The following is a 19,813-nucleotide window of genomic DNA, read 5'->3' as shown; positions in this document are numbered from 1 at the left end:
AGAACCACAATTTTTTACACTTACACTTCAGCACTGGTGATTGCTGCTTGGCTGTCTTGAGCGAGCCTTTAGTCCATGAGTACATCCAGACTCAGCAACTCACACCAAAACAATCTAGACTAATAAATAGCATTACAGGTAAGAGGAAAAATATTCTGTTTAATAAAGAGCATCTTGATTAAATATAAAATGAACTCTAATAGAACTGGCACTGTAAATTTTGAGAGCAGTGAAATAACATTGAGTTGAGATATAATCATTCTTAAATAATTTTACCATGTATTGGTTCATTCATACATGTTGTACAATTTATTCATTGGATAAGTTATTTCAGAATTATTTATTTATTTAATATTGAGCACACTGGGCCTCCATACATCACTGCATATAGTGTTGGCGATCTTGAAACGTCAATATGTTGCTAACTCTGTGGATATTCTCATTTATCCAGGTCAATTCCATTTTGGCAACAATTAAATCGTAGGCAACTGGACATTTGATTTTGTCTAGAAGACGTTTCGCCTCTTATCCAAGCGGCTTCATCAGTTCTCAACGCATCGGTCTGACTAGTCCTCACTAGTCTGACAAACAGTGGAGTAAGACTCAGGTTTTTAACCTCTGTGGAGGTGTACACCCACCACCCTCATAAGACAATACTTCGTTAGTGGAGTTTCACTGGACCATTGTTTGGGTCAGGTGAGTCACACTAGTGAACGACAGTCGTTAGGAGTGAGTGGGGCCACTGGTGAGCAACAGTCGTTAGGCATAATGTGTGGTTACCAGTGAACGACTGTCGTTGTGTTTCTTTGAGCCACTTGAGGTTAGTTTCGCGTAGTCTTTGTTGTTCAATCTCTTAGGTACAGCAGCAAGGGCCGCATTGTAAATGGGGGATAGGTGGTGTCTCAGGCCACCTCCCCTATTTAGAGACGGCTTCTCTATTTTAACATAGATGGATTCTTTCACCCCTCTTTCGAACCATCTGTCCTCTCTGTCCAAGATTTTCACATTGCTGTCCTCAAAGGAGTGAGCCTTCTCCTTTAGATGTAAATAAACAGCAGAAACTGGACCTGAGGAGTTTGCCCTTCTGTGTTGAGCCATGCGCTTGTTTAATAGTTGTTTGGTTTCACCAATGTATGAGTCCTTGCATTCTTCACTACATTGGACAGTCCACTAACGAAGTATTGTCTTATGAGGGTGGTGGGTGTACACCTCCACAGAGGTTAAAAACCTGAGTCTTACTCTACTGTTTGTCAGACTAGTGAGGACTAGTCAGACCGATGCGTTGAGAACTGATGAAGCCGCTTGGATAAGAGGCGAAACGTCTTCTAGACAAAATCAAATGTCCAGTTGCCTACGATTTAATTGTTGCCAAAATATGTTGCTAACTGTGTAAATAACTAACATGTTTTCTGGCCTATCTGCTGATTGTAGTTCATCCCCATGCCTGTGCTGTACGGTGTCTTCCTCTACATGGGCGTAGCTTCCCTCAGTGGAATCCAGGTACACTGTGTGCCAGCTGTTGATGGTTTTTTTTTTTTTAATAATAAATTGAGTTATTATGGCTGGAGATCTTACTTATTGCATTTCTGACAGCAGGTGGGAAGCAGCAGACATGATCTGATAGTGTCCTTAGAGACAGCAGAGACAACACAATCGCATGAAAAAAGACAAAGAAATAATAACTCTGGGGGATTTGTTATACGCTCCCAAATTTTGTATGTGTAAATTATGTGGAATGGAGAAACAGGAGATATTAAACTCTGGGCTGAATACATAAACTGTACCTGTGATGGCCAGGTGTCTCATTATAATAACCAATATCCAGAGTAGCAGTTTTACAAACACTTTTAGATGAGTTCAAAAATCTTTAACTTGGGGCTCAGTGAGTTTGTGCTAGAGCAGGTGCTCTTCAGTCACTGTCCTCCAACTCACTGCACAGGCAAGCTGAGCTGTGATGCATACAAATCCCCCCAAATACTACTGGATTAATCATTCATCGAGGTCTGCGTGTAAGAAGCCTGCGTCACTCAGACATTCTGCTCTTCTCTTCCATTTGCCACCTTGTTTCATTGCCTTCTACAGTTCTGGGACAGGATTAAGCTGTACATGATGCCATCTAAGCACCAGCCCGATTTCTCCTACCTTCGTCATGTTCCTCTGAGGAGGGTACACTTGTTCACACTGATCCAGATCGCATGTCTGGCTGTGCTCTGGACCCTCAAATCCACCTTCTTGGCCATCATCTTCCCTGTTATGGTATGTGGTAAAATACATTTGCAACACAGATTTTTGATGAACGCTGTGTTGTTGTATTGTGGGTGGAGGAAGAGAGGCAGCTGTTTTGAACCCTTTAAACACAAGGTTTAAACACGCTTCCTGTATGATCAGAGAACTTGGTCTAATTTGGTAGCATGAAATTAAGGTTGTATTTAAGCATCCAGGAGGATGCTTTGAAGATGCTCCAGAGGTGGTCAGAGATGTGCTGCTGCTAAAGCAATGCATATCCAATCCATGAGTGGAAACCATAGAAACAGACATAATCTGTCTTGTATTTTAAATGAAACACTGAAACACTGAATGTTTGGATGTTAGCAAATGTAAAGAAACATGACAGAGGTTTACAGCTACAGTTGGTAATTTTCATAAAAAAATAAATGTTGTCATATTTGCTTGAGACACACATGAGACAGATAATCTGAAAAAAAATCATGATTCTCTGCCTCCTTGTAGTACTTCTAATGGCATTTGCAAGAATCCACTGCAGGTGAAGGAAAACAAGCAATCCGAGCCGAGGACTTGCTAACAGCTGTCAGTTATGTCAGTCACTGCTCGTAAACTGTGGTCAAACTGTTAAACTAGGCAGTGCTGATCAAATATGACTCAAGATTCTGTTATTGCATTGCCTATGTCTTTCCTCAAATGTTTTCAGGAGCATATTTTAGTGCACTGTTTAGCTGTAAAATGAGAACGTTTGTGACCCAGCCACCATGTTGGAAATAGTTGAGTGGGGTGCCAAGCACCACCCACTGGCCAGAGTAAACTTTTTCAGTGGTAGACATGACTGACAGCTGTGTAAGTGACTCCGCAACTCTGATTTGTTGTTTTTCAAAAGCCACGGTTCATTCCAACAAATGCCATTAGTAGTACTACGAGGAGGAGGAATATGATTTTTATGTCCATGCCAGCCACAGCTGTAGCTGGAGGCATTGTGTTTTTTGGGTTGTCCTCCATCTGCCTGTCCACCCATACCTTACGAATGCCTTGATCTTGATCTTCAAATTTGGCACAAACATCCACTTGGAGTCAAGAATGAACTGATTAGATTTTGGTAGTCAAAGGTCAAATGTCACTGCAACCTCACAAAACATGTTTTTGGCCATAACACAAGAATTCATACACTAATTATGACAAAAATTTCTGTAAATGTCTAATAGAATAAAATGATGAAGTGGTGACATTTTAAAACCAAAAGGTCAAAGGTCAGCTTCAGTGTGACATCATAGTGTTCTGCAAAACCACTTTCTGGCCATTATTCAAGACCATAACTCAGGAACAGGAGAGGTGACATTTGGTCAGATACTGAATTGGTGACACTAATCTTGGGTGTTCACCTTGAAACTGTGCTGATTGTATAGATCTGTGCAGCTGGGTTTAAGATGTGTGTGAAGCATCCACTATTTTGAATTTGTAGCTTCTTTGCAGCAACATCCATATTTGAACCATTGTTAGCTGTCATGGCTACATATGAGTCTGGACAGATATGGATTAAACTGTAACTGTAACTTGACACGTTTGTGGAGACATACAACTGTGAGGTGGTAATTCTCGCTCATGATCTGTCTCATGTCTTACTGTGTGGATCTAATTCAACAGTTTCAACAAGAATGACAAAAAGATATTTTCATATAAGTTACCAACTGTAGCTTTAATATCAATATTCAATCAATATTAATGAGTGTAAATGTTAAGAGATAAAGTGATTTAATTTCACTTTGTATATCAGTGATTCATCTTAATGTCATTTACAAATGTCATCCAGCTAAATCATGTTCAGACCATAACTCAGATATGAGATGAATGTTAATGGGAGTTAAAGCAAGGCTTGTGTGTCTGTGTTGAACCCTTCAGATCCTGGGTCTGATGGTCGTCCGAAAAATGCTGGACATGGTCTTCTCCCAGCACGACCTGGCCTGGCTGGACGACCTTCTTCCTGAGAAAGAGAAGAAGAAGAAAGATGATGATAAGAAAAAGGGGAAGGAGAAGAAGAAGCCCAAACAAGACGACAGCGAGGAGGAGGTGAGAAGCTCGAGCTTCTGCTGCCCCCTGCAGGAATGATGGTTCATGACACATTTCTGATGATCTGTGTACCTATTATGTGTTTATGTTTGTTTGCAGGACAAATGCCACTCCTACTCCAACCACTCACCCAGCCCAGAGTCCGACTTGGATCGCAGGTACTGTGTCCTCAAACTGCACATCCCTTACAAAGACCTCGTCTATCCTGATGATGTACAGTCTCAGTGGGGAGCTTATTGCCAGCGTGCTGCCACACACAGTGCTCTCTAACACACACATCCTCTATTATACAGGCCATGTGTAATTTATCCATACACAGTAAATATGCACATATTAAATGGTCAGTTCACAAAAACTACAAAAAGCAAATATATTTTCTCCCTTACTTCTCCTGGTACATGGCCACTGAGTTTCAGTTACATGTCAGTCAGTCCAATATTATATGAATGTATAATAGACCTATATATAGATGTTCAGCGTCTCCAGAGTAACTGGTACACTGTTCCTGGGAAGACACACTGCTGCTGAATTTCTGAAATGTCATTTCTTTATGATGCGAGCACCACAGATATAATTCCATTCACCTCCATTGTAATGAGGCAGCAGCAGTAATCTATGAGACAGATATTTAAAACCTGGGCAACTAAACTCAAACTTTCTGCTACAGATAAGTTGTTTTTCAATTTGTTTTTTGTCTATTCACAATTCTGTACATTTTAAGTAAGTGGCTCATCAAAAGGTTTAAACAGTTAAAGGAATACTTCACCCATAAAACTCACTTTGTATGTCAATTACTCACCCCATGTTACATTGAATTTGCAAAGAAAAAAACTGTGTTTCTGGCATGCCTCCATGGTGAATGAAGAGTCCATATACAGAGAAAATTCTTGATGAACTGAAGTAAAAGGGTTCACGGTAAACAATAAAATATCCTGTTACAAACCCTTTACACAACTCAGTATAATCAGTATAATCCAAGTCCCATTCATCCAGTCACATGCTCCGTGCTTCCCAACAGCCCAGTCCCAGAAGAAAATATTGGCATTGTACATGTGCCCAAAACTGGGTATTTAAGCCAAAACATGATCTTTTCCCAACCATGACCAAATGGTTTTTGTGCCTAAACCAAACCACACATTAACCACAGCAGTGTTGAGATATAATGGAACATTAAGTTTAAACGTATCCTCTACAAAATAATGCTCAAATGTAATGTATCCATGATTTTCAGAAAAACGTATGCCAGCCTTTTTCATGGCGATTGGGTTGTTTAACTTCACTATTTCAAATACTTCAGCCTAGAAGCAGCACACCTGGACAAGTGCATTGTTGGAACTGCATGAATTCCATTGAGTATAGAGTATAAACTCATAAAAGTGCTAGGGTTGCAATGGTAGAGATTTTCAAGGTATTGCATTTTCACGGTATCATAGTATTACATCATCATTATTATTATTATTATTATTATTATTATTATTATTATTATTATTATTATTAAGTCAAAATGAGCCTTAAAAAGGAATGAAAACAGAGGGGTTATTTTGGGTTGAACAAACTTTTTATTACTATAATTGAAACTTTAAGACATTTTTTTTTAAAATGAAAGTTGTTGTAAAATGTAAAATAAGGTTGAGATTGACCACTGCAACCCTACTTAAAACCATTTTTTAAAATGGATGTTTGTGTAAAAAGTCTCCCTTTTAAAAATAACTCAAACAAAGTTGAGATTCTCTGTCCAGCCTCAGTTTTAATATCACCTTAAAACCAGTATACCGCTGCAACCTTAGCATGTGCCCAGGCACGTTTCTCATACACAGAAGTGTTTTAAATTGTATGGTTTTAGCGAAAATGTCTGGGAAATACTGAGCTCATAATGGGATAAATGAGACTTGGATCATACTGCATGCATGGTTTAAGAGTTGTTTTGATATAGTATTGCTATTATTAAACATGGCCCCCATTTATTCCAATTCATCAAAAATGTTTTCTGTTTTTGGATTCTTCATTCCCTGTTCAGGCAGGCGAGAAAAAAAAAGAGTTTTCTTCACAAATTCAGTGTAACATGGGGTAAGTAGCTGATATACAAATGATCATTTTCCAGGTGAAGTATTCCTTTAAATGGTCACAGCAAACACAAATAGCAGGGCAGACACAGTAACTTGAAAGTGGTCCATAAAAGCCCTTGTTCTGACATAATGCTCTGCATGTGCATTGCATTGCATTATAACATAGTGGTTCTAATATTTTTCCCCATTAAAAAACAAACTATTAGCCCTATTGTGTTGCAACTTGTGTTGTTTACCTTAAAATGTATTTATTGTTTTATCACAAGCCCTCTAAAAGAAAAACTTTTCTCCATTACTTTTTTTTTTTTTTAAATCAGCTGTTTAAATTAATTTATTCATTTTCCAATTCTCAGAGTAAATTTCAATATTACACATGGTCACTTTTGTGGGTGGACATGTGTAACATTGTCCTCATTGTCCAGTTTCCCCTCATTATCACATCTGGGCTCAGTCTCCTCTCCATGCACTTTAAGGCAATGCAGATCATTGTGATGTAATTAACTGTATAATCCTGCTGCTACTCTTCCCGTGTCATGTGCTAAATGTCTCACAGTATGTGCACTGTGCTGCCCTTTGTATACACAACTCAGCATATTGTAATTTCTCACTGAATATGTGTTGTTAGTTTTTAAGTTTTCTGAAAGGCAGTGATTTTGAGGTGAGGGGTGATGACCTGAAATGCACGCTGTATAGTCTGATCTGTGTCTCAAAGCTATTAGACAGGGTTCATTGTTTAGTACAACGTGTATGGAATTTAGATAGATGAACAAAAATAATGTGTGGTATATTAAGCCTGTTGTATATCTAGTACTTACAGAGTATTTATTGTAGGCCAGTTTGTGTACAACTGTAAAATCATCCACATGCAACAAGCATTGTTGTTTTGGTTGTTTCTTTTTCCTCCATGTGCTGAATCTCTTTAGCAAATCAGTCTGTGATGCTCACACCTGCATGTGAAATGAAGCTTTTTGCTCTCTGAATGATCCTCACCTGGAGCTGCAGCAGTTTGAGTGGAAATGTTTATATGGAAAGTGCAGGTGATGAGGCTCAGAATTCAGAATTTCAAAATTGGCTATCATGTCTGCATTGCTTTGAAAGAGGCATGGTTTGGAATTGAAAGTGTCAATGATTATTGATTAATATGAATTTGTTTTGCAAGATGTTGCCAACTGTGGATTTATACTAAGAAAAATTTGCTTTGTGATTTTTTTTTGTAGGCTTTTATATCTGCCTAGAATGTTTGGCACCAAACCTTACAAACCTATTTGTTTGGTAAAATACAGCTACTTTTATTTTCAAAGATAAAGCCTCCAAATAAAGTTTTGCATTCAGTCATTCATTGAACAAATACAGTTACAACATGTATTGACATCAACATTACAAAAGGTATAATAAGAAAATTCAAAGTTTCGTTGGTTGTCAGATTCAAAGTCAAAACAAAACTGTAGTTCAACTTGTAAACAACTGAAAACTTATACATAAGTTAAACATTTAACATATTAATAAAGGCAGCATTTGCCCATTTAATAATGTATAGCTATTAAAGTTGGGGTAGGCAGAAACCTGGAAAAGGCAAAAAAAAAAAAAAAAAAAAAAGATTTTGAAATTCACCCTCCTCCTGCAGCTCTCCCTTTTCTGTCCTAAGCCTCTCCCACCAGATCCCTCCACCTTGCTCCCCGCCGATGTGGACTGCTTCCCTGGGAGGAGAGCGGGCAGCAGCTTGGGAGACGGTGGCTGTAGATAGATACTAAGATTCGGCCAGTGCAAACCCACCCAGCGCCCGGTGTCACAGCAGGCTAGTGGCCAGTGCCAGGTCCAAGCTGTGTAACAGCAGCAACTGAAAGTTTGCTGATCTGGTGGGGAGTCAGGGCTGTGCAGTCTCCCAGAGCTGGGATTTGCACTGACTGGATTCAGGTTACTGCAGCCACTGACAAGGGGTTTGTCCCCGGAGCTGCTGCCCTCTCTTCACCTGGTGAGCCGGTCTGTAGCGGCGGAGAATGCGGTGAAAGACACTGTGATTCATGGCTCTAGCTAACATTAGCTACGTAACCGTCAGCATGAAGCTGCAGCTGTAAGTCTTTGGTTTCAGTTAGCAGGAGGCTAAACTATTGCAACATTTTCTCTCCATCTCTGAAATTGAGGTGTTTTGTTTCCTTTCCTTCCTTTTCCTTCCCAGACTCTCTTTTAGACTCTCTTTTTGATAGGTCAGGTTGCTTTGCAGTGTAGGCAGTTGTTGCCATTGTTGGACTAGCAACTTTTTGCAGGTTTCTTTGCCGGTGAATCAGGTTTTTGACCAAAGGAACATGCACGTGCATCTGCATTTGTATAACAGCCAATAGAAATGCCCTCTTTCTGAAAAGACTTGTGATTGGCCAAAGTCTACCGTAACAGGCTAGATTTTCTAAACCAAGAGCCAAGAGGAGTTGCACAAGTCTGGTGTTCTCTCAGTCCACCTGAATTACAATGTCCTCAAAGTTTATTGTGGGATTTTTGCCCGATGACACCAAAATGAAACTGCCTAGCCCAGCTTTAAGTCAAGATATACAGTAGGTTGCATTTTCCTATTATCACTAGTTACATGTTGGTAATAAAGGTCCTTTATCCACTTTTAGCATCACATCTCTTCCTTTATACTTTGTAAATAAAAAACATAACTATTATTTTTCATAAAGTAGCCATGGACTACCTGCTACTATTAAAATACCACCAGAAAAGGTTAGAAAATGTCTCTTCACTGGAATATTAAAACTGTCTCTTTTGGGGTTCACAAAAGGCCACAGCAGACTGATTGCCTTGTTCATAGTTTAAAACCTTCCCCAGCCTCAAAGTTACTAGGGATGCACAATAATGGATTTTTTGCCGATATCCAATATGCTGATATAAAATAACTTTTTTGGCTGATAATCGATACCACTATTGATATATCCACTTTTTTCCCAACCTAATTTTAGTGATCATCAGGTCTCTTCTGTAGTGGAATTAACATCATACAATGCATGCATACTCTTATCGTGGTGGGCCACCAGCAGATGGAGACATGAAATACAGTGTTTTTCAATCTATGATATTACCATAGATATTCATTGTGTAAAATTAGAGAAAACCGCGTTAGCTGATTCTAATAGTTAATTTTAAAGCCAATATTGGCCAATAATGAAAATGTACTGACATTAGCGGCATGTTGGCCGATTCCGATTTTAAAGCCGATTTCGGCCGATACCGATGATGTGCATCCCTAAAAGTTACTCATCCGTTTCTCTTGTCTTGCTCATCACTGAAGATGTTGTAGTGTTTGGCTGGGGGTCATAATGTCACACGGCTGAGCTCCTCCCCCCTCCCCAGCCTCCCCTCTCAGCCCTTCAGTGTTCTTGGCTGTGGGTGTGTATGGTAACTGGAACTTGCCCTTCCTCAGCATCACCCTCCACCTGAAGATCTCCTGTCCGTCGTCTCCGGCCATGCCTATGGGCAGAGGGATGGCCTGCCCCGTGCCCCAGGTCAAGATTGAGATGGAGTCAGACTACGACTCGGACATCGACCACCACCGCCCTCGAGACATGAGCAGTGAGACCACTTTATAAAGCTGAGACTCCTGTCGACAGAGCAACGCACAACATAGTGTGGGCAAACTACTCGATGCAGCCAGTGCTGACCCACGGACAGTACAAGGTGGCACAGACTGACGGCTGTGAGCACACTGACACCTGAACAGAATGGCGGAAATAGGACAGACCTATCAATGCAGCAGGAGAAGTTTTAAGATGCATCTGCTTTGAAATTGGTGCAGTTTTGACAGATTTTGCTTTGAATTATATATAAAATACTAAATTTATTTCCTTATGATGTAAATGTCCATAATAACAGAGGAAATATTTATCTGTATGTGCTGTATAGGATTATATATTTGATGTGAAAATATTTATCTTTATACATACTAGCTACAGTATATTTTACTATTAATATAATGGGTCCAATTCCAAACTAATCGTGAAACCAGTATGTCAGAAATTATGTGCAATAATTTCACATCAGCCTGTGTCCACAGATTTTGATGTTGAGGCAGGAAATGTGAAAACAAGCAGCATTTTAGTGACAGAACTATTTACCACGTGGTTGTAAAGTCTACTGTGGTCTATTATATGTTAGCCTTTGCATATTTGTGTTTTGGTGTTTGTTTGTGCCTCTGATCCCAAAGAACCATCTCTCCTTCCCCTGTATCCCTCCTCTTCAACACTCCATACTTGGCACATTAACCTGGAACAAAAAGAAACAACCAAACAGTCCTGATGTTGCTGAAAAGGATCGATTTATTTTGCAAGTTGTGCGTACCGGTTTATATCTGTGTTTTTACTTTCAAAGACTCTGTATGAGACCATCTCCATTTTCCACCACAACTCTACATGCATATGACAATAACAAGAAATGGACAGGTATAATTCATGTAATTAAAATGTTATTATTCCAAAGCATGTGGTTTGTCTTCTGTTGCTTTCCCCCCTTAAATCTATAATATAACTGAGTCAGTCATTGTCAGTTGGTCAATAGGAAACAGCAGAATACAGACATCCAAACAAAAATATGATAAAAACAAGCACATTATACTGGCAGTGGCAGATGAACAACTGACTTCTGGACTTTCAAACAAGGACAGAAATCAGTTAACAGTCACTGACAGGCAAAACGTGTCGGAAAAGATGGTGTACCTGAGTGTACCAAAATAATTAATTAAATCTGTCTGGAGCCACAAAATATATTTGAGCCTTATCATAACGTTTACACAGCCTTATTAAGTCTAAATTAACTTATCAACATTACTAATAAGTCTAATCAATAACATGTTTTACCATTAGGTGGCTACTCTGCAGTAAAGTATTAATGAATCTTTGGTACCTTGCAGCAAAAGTAAACAAATCTGTCTATGCACTATTTAATTCAATATTTCCCTTCAAGACTGTTCCTTCCTGGATTTAGTATCCGCAGTTAGCTTTGCTAAGGAGACTGAAGACAAGCCATTGCTCATGATGAAAATTTAGAGAAAAATCGCCAGTCCATTAACATAGCTATGACTCATATTTTAGAACTTTTTTTTAAAAATTTGTTTCAGGCCTATAGGTTACACATTTTTACAAGTGGATACTGTAAGAATCACTTAAGGCCAACAACAATGATAAATGGAAATTAAAATGTTCAAAAATAACCATGATTCATTTTCGTGTAGCCTAATTTTTGGTCAAAGCCACAGGGAGCCATTGCAGAGGGACTCAAGAGCCGCATGAAGCTCTGGAGCCACAGGTTGCCTACCCCTGCATTAGATAACCAGCACCAAAAGTGACTCTATTAAGGCTACAGTTGTTAACTTTAAATGAAACTTTCATTATATCCTGACAGTCGTACATGAGACAGATAATCTGTCGAAAAAATAATAATCATGATCCTCCTCCTCGTAGTGTGTCTAATGGCTCCAGACGTTGGGCAGTGCTTGGTTTTCACTCAACTGTTTGCAACATGGCAGCCAGGTCACAAACTTTCTCAAATTACAACAAAACAGTACACTAAAATTTCTGAGACTTTTAAGAGGTGAAATAGGCAATGCAGTGACAAAATCTTCAGTCATATTTGACCAGTGCTGCCTAGTTCCACTAGTTCGACATAACTGACAGCTGCATTAGAGACTCCTCTGCTCTGATTGGTTGTTTTCATTCATGTGTGGATTCTTACAAATGCCATTAGAAGCACTACGAGGAGGAAGAACATGACATATTCTATCTCACAGATTATCTGTCTCATGTACTACTGTCAGGATATAGTGAGTTTCAGCAAATATGACCAACCACAACCAACTACAGCCTGTGAAGTGGATCGGCCAGATGTGACCAATCCACAAGGTCATTATAAAATTTGAAGTTTGTTTAGAAACAAAGGAAATGTTTGCCTTCAGTGTTTATCATCCAAACACACTGTGTGTATCATTACAATCTAAGAAATATGTAAAATGCAATATTCTAAATCCTGTTTGCTCAGTTCCTGTCTTCAGCAGTGGCTTAAGAGGTAGAGCTGTCATCTATCAGTTGGAAGGTCAGTGAGTCAATCATTGGCCCTTGCAGTCTACATTTCTAAGTGTCCTTGGGCAAGATACTGAAGCTCCATTGTGTGATTGTGTGTGAATGTTTGTCCGATAAGCAGGTGGAACATTTTATGCTCTGAGCTCTAAGATTAGAAAGGTGCTATATAAATGCAGTCCATTGACCATTCTTCCCTGCCTTTGCTGGCACATTGCTGTTTCTTTGCTCATTACCGCCACCAGCTGTTGGTGAGCTGAAAGGCATGAAAGCAGCAGCAGTAACGTGTGCCGTTGCCCTTGTGTATGCAAAAGGACCCACTTGTAAAATCATTGTTCTATGGCGTTACTCTTGGTCAAAAACTCCACAGTGTACCTTTAAGTATTCCCGCTACTTTTAGTGACTGAATGCGACAGCAATCCCTGGCCTCATGTTACCTGATATTAAAATGATCCCAATTAGTTTCACAAAAACACATCTACAGACTTTGGGTGTTGGAACTGGTAGTCAATAAAGAGAAACTGTCAGAGTGGTTTCCCTTATCTTTAATTCTTTGGCACAAAATATGACAGTACAGTCACACTGTATATAAATATTGGGGCCTGGGCTTCATTGATCTTATTGGACTGATATTTAAGACAATAAAGTCATATATATATACTTGTTACAAAATGAGATACTACACCAAACATCTGAAACACAGAGTTATAGTACCATTACTATTACTAATAGTATTAATTATAAATATTCATCATTCCAATTTGGAATACAGTCAAAATGTGTCAATACAGTGACCCAGTGTAGTCGTGATTATCTCAACAACATCCAAACTTTAGAATATCTGTCTGTTGACAGAAAATATATATTGGACAAGCCGAAATCATTTTCAGAATCATTTAGTCCTTCAGCAAAATTTTAAATCCTACACACAGTGGCTTTATTAAAGGCTGACAGCAGCATGATACTTCATGTCAACACGCATGAAGTGTTGAGCAGTGGCTCTGAGGTTTTGGTGAACCCGTCAGCAAAGCCCTCCCCTTCCACCAGCGTTGGCTTCCTGTTGCACATGGGGCAAAGTTTGTTGCGTTCCTGTGAGGCTCTCATCCAGATGATGAGGTTCCAGCGCTGGCCGGAGGAGATGGGCAGGGCCCCGTGCATGTGTTGGCCCCGATGGAGAAGCCCCTCGGTCACCCTGTGTTCAACCTCTGAACACTCCGTCTCGCTTAAAGGCACCTGCCGGGGGCAACACAACTACTACCTTTAGACACAATTTAGCATTTTTGTAGGGAAATGACTTAAAAAAAATCTGCTGCCATCACAGCTATTATATTCCCAGAAATACATAGTTTACACTGTAAAATCTGAAAAGTTGTTAAAAAAAATCTAGAAAGTGACATGAAAAAGGTAAGTAACTATAACTTTAAGCTTAAGTTTTGTTAACATTATAAAAAAAAAGTTAAAGTAAGATAAACATGTCAAATTTTACAGTGTAGTTTGTTCAGTATTTCTAATCTGCCAGAGAAGCTGTTCAAGTTTCATCAGCAGACTTTCTTATCTTAGAAATTATGTTACGTTCACTACCAAAGGGCAATTTTTGGAGCAACAGTAATAATATCATTAGCCGCAAGTAAAAAATAACTGGATTGAAAGGGTCACACTTCTTGTTTCTAAGATGAAAATAGTCATGAATAAATTAACATGAATCATTTCTCAGAGGTATGTCTTCTCTGATAAAAAAACAAAATATAGCTTTTTTCTGCAGTCCATTCCTGCAGATACACTGACCAATAATTGGTGAAATAGAAATTAAGGATTTATAATGCACAAATAGGCATTTAGAAAAAAACTTCAGCATCATAATAAAATCTTACCTGCAGGAAAATCTTTTTGGAACTTGCCATTAGCTAACATAGATCTGACACAAGCAATGTTGTATTTAAAAAATAAAAAAAATATTTAAATAATACTGTGAGTGTGATAGTATTACAAGCATTATCTTCACCTGTCTCATATCACCAAAATACAGGTTGCCCTCTGTGAAGTCCTTGCCCAGGGAAACATTAAGGGTGACCTCTGCGTTGTCGTAGTGGTAGCTCAGGTCCAAGTCCTCATTCATGTCATATTTAACAACAAAGGCCTTGTGGCTGTCCAGGCAGCGCCCCCCACAGTCCGGGTACAGCAGGGAGGTGAGCGGATGCAAGTAGAGCTCACGGAGGGGCGTGATGAAGCCCTCGTCAAAGCCCAATTCATTCAGGAGGATCTGGAAGAGAGAGAAAATGAGAAGAACATCATGAATAAAAGAACTCAACCCTCATGTTTGATTCCCTGCCCTTATGACTATAAAGCTCTTTCATGGCTTTGACATTTTATATTTTCCTAAGTAAGGGTTTTAGCTGAGGGCTTCGATCTTGGCTAAAAAATATATCATGCACTGAATTTTTAAAGACATGCAGTATATGCACGTTACTGTAAAATGAGCCTTACTTTCTCAGAGAATCCATCAAAGTCCCTGCATATACCTGCCTGGAATACAATCCTCAAAATATTTCAGAGTTCTACATATTTCATGACTGAGGAGCACAGTAGGCCGAGGATCCAAATGTCACGGCACAATAAAGATGAAATATGAATGAGGGGTGATTAAATGACACTTTAAAGGGTTTCAGCCTGTAGGAGCGCATACATTACCCCATAATGGTTCATGGTGTTGGGTCTTCCTTTAGGGGCGGAGGACTGCTCAAAGTGCTCCAGCTCCTCCATCAACTCCTCACAGAAGCTCTTCTCAAACACAGGAAAGCGATAAACCCTCGCAGCTTCAGTAGAAAGATGGGAATCAGTGCAGCATTTTAATACATCAATATAGTGTTATGTAACTGTGATAATATGGTACAATCAATCTAAACCAACGAAAGCACGGTAAAAGTTACTTTCATCTTGGTCGTAAAGAAGTTCCTCAGTCGTGCCTTTTACGAAGAAATTTTCATAACTCATAAGTCAAAGTTTAGGACCATTCTCAAGACCATTTCTTAGAGATATTATATTATATTATATCTATGGGTAATAGGGGTACTTTAAAGTACTTCAGTGAGTGCATGAGATTTTTTTTTATTAAATGCTAATTTAGAGGGTAACTAAACCACCACTTTTTGTCAGCTTAAAACCAATGAATACAGGTAGTTAGCAGTGTTGTTGATGGATTCAGGTCCAAATCTAGAATTTTTATGCAAAATACTGGAATTATAAATATTGTATTATAAATATGCATCAATAGTGACTGCACTCTACTGGTTGAACCCAACTATAGCAACTGAATTTTGCTATTGGCTGATCTGGTGGCAGGTGACATGTGTCCGTAGCTGCCTCTCCTGCAGCACAACAGAGTAACTGTGACTGTCTTTTGTTTTGTATTCTTGGGTAGAGGATATGGATGTATGATGAGAACTGGATACGGCATTGGAGGCGGGGCCTTGTTCATTCCTATGAAAGTTGCTCAGTGGCACATGAAGCCAAAGAAATTCAACTTCCTGGGTATGAAATTATCCAGATCTCCTGCATCGTTTGCATCATTTGGCACATAGAGTCTAGACTTCAGAAATGTTATCGGATCAAAAGGATTAAATCCTGATACAGGGCTCTAGACTATGACCAAAATAGTTGCGTATGTGAACGTTTTTTTTGTGAGTGTGAGTTACATTTTCATGCGGTCACATTTACACACCTCTTACTCGAACAATGAGAGGAATTGAAAGAACTTTGCAGCTCACCTGCCTCTTCCTCCAAAAGGTCTCCCAGACCTTCTTCACTGATATCACTGCCTCGACAATACTCAACAATCTGCTTGAACTTCGGTGCGAGGTACGACTCCTGAGAAGAGGTGGTGTGCGAGTGAGCCTTAGCGAGGTGTTAATGACACATCATTAATGACATGATTAGCAGTGGCTGATGCAGGATGTACCTGCAGATGGTAGACATGAGGATGGAGAGGCTGGTACACGTCTTTTATAGCAGCTGCTCTCTCAGCAGATGTCACACCTAGACGCCTTCGCCTGTCCACTTCCTGTGAAATCTAAAGGGAGCAGTCATGCAGTTAGGCTACAGTGTAATGTGAGTGCAGAGAAAAATACCTATCGAGATTTTCTGGATTCCAAGGTGAAGTCTTTAATTATGACCAATATACATACTGAGCAAGACATTCTACACTTCAAAACTACATTTGTCAGTGCTCTGTGGTGGACAAAGTGTATAATTGACCTCACACCTAGTTTGACATTACAGTACTAAGATATCTTGTTACTTATCAGCCAGCATACACAATACCGATATACAGTATCAGTGGATATATCAATATCAGCTGCCAATTTACCAGTCTATCGATCAAATGTCTTGTTCTACACTGCTCAAAAAAATGAAGGGAACACGTAAATCACACATCAGATCTTGATAAACAAATTATTCAAGTTGAGAATCTTTACTGATGTACATTGTATAATTTGTTGAGAACAAATTGACATAACAACAGTCAGTGGAAACCAAAATCATCAACCCACTGAGGGCTGGATTCAAAATCACACTTAAAAAACAAATTAAAAAATTTAAATCACAGGCTGATCCAACTTCTGTGAATTTTATCACGCTAATTCATAATGTGACTCAGTAGTGTGTATGGCCCCAGCATGCCTGTATGCAGTCCTGACAACATCTGGACATGCTCCTGATGAGTCAGCGGATGGGTTCCTGGGAGGTCTCCTCTCAGACCTGGATCAGGGCATCAGTGAGCTCCTGAACAGCCTGTGGCGGTACATGGCGGCGTTGGATGCATGATACATAACATCCCATAGGTGTTCAGTTGGATTTAGATCAGGGGAGCAGGAGGGCCAGTCAATGGCATCGATGCCTTTGTCATCCAGGAACTGCCTACACACTCTGGCCACATGAGGCCGGATATTGTCATGCACCAGGAGGAACCCAGGGCCTGCAGCACCAGCGTGAGGTCTGACAATTTCAGTTTCATCCTGGTACCTAACTGCAGTCAGGATACTGTTGGCTCTGACATGGAGGTCTGTGTGATCTCCCCAGACCATCATTGACCCACCACCAAACTGGTCATGCTGGATGATGTTACAGGTAGCAAAATGTTAACCACTGCATCTCCAAACTCTTTCATGTGTATCAGATGTGCTCAGTATGAACCTGCTCTCATCTGTGAAGAGAAAGAGGCACCAGTGGCAGACCTGCCAATTCTGGTGCTCTCTAGTGAATACCAGTGGAGCTGCACGGTGCTGGGTTGTGAGCACAGGTCCTACTAGAACAGTGGTTCCCAACTGGTCCAGCCACGGGGTACAGATTTTTCCTTAGTCATTAGTTCAATGTCCACACAGTTTAATACATTCAGCATCCTACTTTTGTTTGGCCAAGTCATTGAGCTAGTTTGCTGTCTCTGTCAAGTATCTCTCTGATAGTCATTCATTCTACAGCAGGAAAAGGCACTTCAAAATGAAAGCTCTGCCAAAAATTCACTGTACTTCAACATAAAGTGTTTTTTTTCCCCACAAATTTGACAAGTTCTAGAGTCACTTGTGGTCCATTTAGAATGGACCCACGACCCACTAGTTGGGAACCACTGCACTAGAGGATGTTGGGCCCTATGCAACCCTTATGAAGTCTGTTTCTGACAGTTTGGTCAGAAACATGCACACCAGTAGCCTGCTGGAGGTCATTTTGTAGGGCTCTGGCACTGCTCATCCTGTTCCCCCTCAGACAAAGGAGCAGATACTAGTCCTGCTGCTGGATTGATGCCCTTCTATGGCCCTGTCCAGCTCTCCTAGTGTAACAGCCAGTCTCCTGGTATCTCCTCCATGCTCTTGAGACAGTGCTGGGACTCACAGCAAACCATCTTGCAACCACACATATGGATGTGCCATCCTGGAGGAGGTGGACTACCTGTGCAGCCTGATTGGGCTGCAGGTACCACCTCATGCTGCCAGTGGTGAAGAGGACACTAGCAGAGCACAAAACTAGAGAAGAATCAGTCGGGAAGGGTAAGGAGAGAGTAACTGTCTGTGGACACCAGATGTAAAACCATTCCCTTTTTGGGGGTTGTCTTGTTTTAGCCTCTCCATTGCACCTGTTGTCGCTTTCATTTGCACCAAAACAGGTGAAACTGATTCACTATCACTTGTACTTCCTGAATGGTCAGATTGATTCCCTGTTTAACTGACTTGGTGTTACACTGTGATGATTAAGTGTTGCCTTAATATTTTTAAGCAGTGTTTCAGAGCAACACTGTACAACACGGAGATACTCAGTTTACATCTAACAGGTTAACAGAAGATTAAGAAAACCAACAAATATTCACTTTATAAGAAAATAAAAGTAGTGATAAATTGGATGCATTTTACTTAAGAAAATTCAAGTGACAAAGTTGTTGAAGTACACACACAGCTCAAACACATGACCACTTACTTTCTTACCTTGTTGAACACATCCTCAAACTGTTGGTCCGTCACGCAGCCAAGCCTCATAAACAGCTGCGCAGCAATAATAAAAATACAATAGACAGTTATTAGAAGAGTTTAATAACCGGGTATGTCACTCCAAATTATATTTTTGTTTTAAAAAAGTATCTGACTGCCACTTACTGTTTGATAATCCTGTCTGAACTGCTGCTCGGATAAGAAGCTGACATGGAGCTTGTAGTCCTCCAGGTAAATATTATCAGTGGTGAAACAGTTACAAAAGTAAAAGTGAAGATTTTTGTCTTCCTCGTTTGTCATTATTGCATAAAATATATAGAAAAACGTAGTGTAATAACACCAATAACTGACAAGCTGCACGACTACTTCTGTGCTAGCAAACAACAACAAACATTACACTTCCGGTTCGAAGACGTCAAAATAAGAGCGTCATTTCCACAACTACACACCCGTCAAATTAAAATTTAAATGTATTTGATTTAATAAGTTCCAATTTAAAACCAAATGTATATTCCTTATAAAGTATTTGAAGGAAGTGATTGTACACGCCTAAAACATATTTGAACTTTTGTTACTTGTGCGCTGGTACCAATAGTATCTTGTTGACAGTTGTAGTTACGCATCGTGACCACTAGAGGTCAGAAACGCACTATACACGATTGCATGGACAATCATGTAGTCCTCCCTAAAATCGACCCCTATGTTTTAAATCATTGATGGACCCGTCAAGGAAGACTAAAGCGTTTTTAAAAGTACTTTACCAAAGAAGTCAGTCTATTACAAGGTAAAATAAACAAACAAACAAAAAAGATTGTAATTTCCCTTTAATTTTTTGGGCTGGTAGGAAGTACCATTCGTTGTACAGATGGGGGCGCTATTGCAAAACAAAAGAAAAAAAAGTGAAGCCAGCTGCATAAATGCA

At 39.8% G+C, this 19,813-nt stretch overlaps 2 protein-coding genes across 2 annotated transcripts in view; one reads left to right on the top strand and one right to left on the bottom strand.

Moving 5' to 3' along the window:
• Positions 1-10,082, top strand: part of slc4a5a (solute carrier family 4 member 5a) — a 46,461-nt gene extending 36,379 nt beyond the window's left edge. The window contains exons 22-26 of the mRNA XM_049578345.1: positions 1,432-1,500; positions 2,083-2,256; positions 4,129-4,296; positions 4,396-4,454; positions 9,775-10,082. Of these exons, the coding sequence (XP_049434302.1) occupies positions 1,432-1,500; positions 2,083-2,256; positions 4,129-4,296; positions 4,396-4,454; positions 9,775-9,940 (636 nt within the window). The 3' untranslated portion in view covers positions 9,941-10,082. The remainder of the gene's footprint in view (positions 1-1,431; positions 1,501-2,082; positions 2,257-4,128; positions 4,297-4,395; positions 4,455-9,774) is intronic.
• A 2,865-nt stretch (positions 10,083-12,947) lies between these two features.
• ogfod2 (2-oxoglutarate and iron-dependent oxygenase domain containing 2) lies at positions 12,948-19,284 on the bottom strand. The gene is made up of 7 exons (XM_049578362.1): positions 19,057-19,284; positions 18,889-18,945; positions 16,374-16,484; positions 16,183-16,282; positions 15,107-15,231; positions 14,421-14,678; positions 12,948-13,651 (listed from the first exon to the last, which is right to left on the bottom strand). The coding sequence occupies exons 1-7, from the start codon at positions 19,189-19,191 to the stop codon at positions 13,385-13,387; spliced, it is 1,053 nt and encodes a 350-aa protein (XP_049434319.1). The 5' UTR covers positions 19,192-19,284; the 3' UTR covers positions 12,948-13,384.
• Positions 19,285-19,813: the final 529 nt, after the last annotated feature.

Source organism: Epinephelus fuscoguttatus, linkage group LG6 (genome assembly GCF_011397635.1).
Source record: "Epinephelus fuscoguttatus linkage group LG6, E.fuscoguttatus.final_Chr_v1".
NCBI lineage: Eukaryota > Metazoa > Chordata > Actinopteri > Perciformes > Serranidae > Epinephelus > Epinephelus fuscoguttatus.
This window is presented reverse-complemented; position numbering and strand designations above follow the sequence as displayed.